We start from the raw sequence: 985 nt of genomic DNA, 5'->3' as shown, positions 1-985 counted from the left end.
GGGATGGGGATGGGGATGGGATGGGGATGGGGATGGGGATGGGATGGGGATGGGGGTGAGGGCTCTGCAGTGCAGCTAGGATGGGCTCCGGGGGGATGGACAGGATGAGGATGGGGATGGGGATTGGATAGGATGGCGATGGGGATGGGATGGCATGACATGGGGATGGGGATGGAGATGGGATGAGATGGGGATGGGATGGAATAGGATAGACTGTTTCAGTAGGAGGGACCTACAAGGACCATCTCGCCCAACCGCCTGAGCTCTTCAGGGCTGACCAAGTCCCAGCCTGGTGTTAAGGGCATTGTCAAAGGCCTCTCCAACAGTGCCAGGCGCGGGGCCCCACCACCTTCTCCAGGTGCCGCTGTCGGTCCCGGCAGTGCGGGAGAAGGCCCCGCACCCGCCCCCCGCCGCTTTCGGCTGAAGAAGTTCCTGGTGCCACACCAGAAGGTGCACAGTGGGGAGAAGCCCTTCGGCTGCACTGACTGTGGAAAGCGCTTTGCTCAGAAGCATAACCGGCTGAGCCACCAGTGCGTGCACACGGGCGAGAAGCCCTTTGCCTGTGGCCACTGCGGCCACCGGTTTAGCCACAAGAACAACCTGCTGCGCCACCAGCGGGTCCACAGTGGGGAGCGCCCCTTCGCCTGCGCCCGCTGCCCCAAGGCCTTCTGGCACAAAAAGACCCTCGTTATCCATCAGCGGGTCCACACCGGGGAGAACCCCTTCACCTGTCCCTGCTGCCACAAGGGCTTCAGGGACCAGCACGCCGTCACCGTCCACCAGCTGGTCCACACTGGGGAGCGCCCCTTCGCCTGCGACCGCTGCCCCAAGACCTTCAGGGAGAAGCACGCCCTCACCATCCACCAGCGGGTCCACACGGGGGAGCGTCCATTCGCCTGCAATCTCTGCCCCAAGACCTTCAGGTGCAGGAAGACTCTCATCGAACACCAGCGGGTGCACACCGGGGGGCGCCCCCTCGCCCGCG

The 985-nt window shown here is 64.4% G+C and overlaps 2 protein-coding genes across 2 annotated transcripts in view; one reads left to right on the top strand and one right to left on the bottom strand.

Annotated features, from left to right (window-relative positions):
- LOC104291358 (gastrula zinc finger protein XlCGF26.1-like) overlaps nucleotides 1-985 on the bottom strand; it is a gene marked incomplete at its 3' end in the record, with an annotated part of 20,007 nt that overhangs the window by 13,671 nt on the left and 5,351 nt on the right. The window lies entirely within an intron of this gene.
- The window catches only part of LOC104291357 (gastrula zinc finger protein XlCGF49.1-like), an 8,110-nt gene that overhangs the window by 2,550 nt on the left and 4,575 nt on the right, over nucleotides 1-985 (top strand). The window contains exon 2 of the mRNA XM_009890580.1: nucleotides 272-954. Coding sequence (XP_009888882.1) covers nucleotides 272-954 — 683 coding nt within the window. The remainder of the gene's footprint in view (nucleotides 1-271; nucleotides 955-985) is intronic.

Source organism: Charadrius vociferus, unplaced genomic scaffold (genome assembly GCF_000708025.1).
Source record: "Charadrius vociferus isolate BGI_N301 unplaced genomic scaffold, ASM70802v2 scaffold28, whole genome shotgun sequence".
In the NCBI taxonomy this organism is placed as follows: Eukaryota; Metazoa; Chordata; class Aves; order Charadriiformes; family Charadriidae; genus Charadrius; species Charadrius vociferus.
This window is presented reverse-complemented; position numbering and strand designations above follow the sequence as displayed.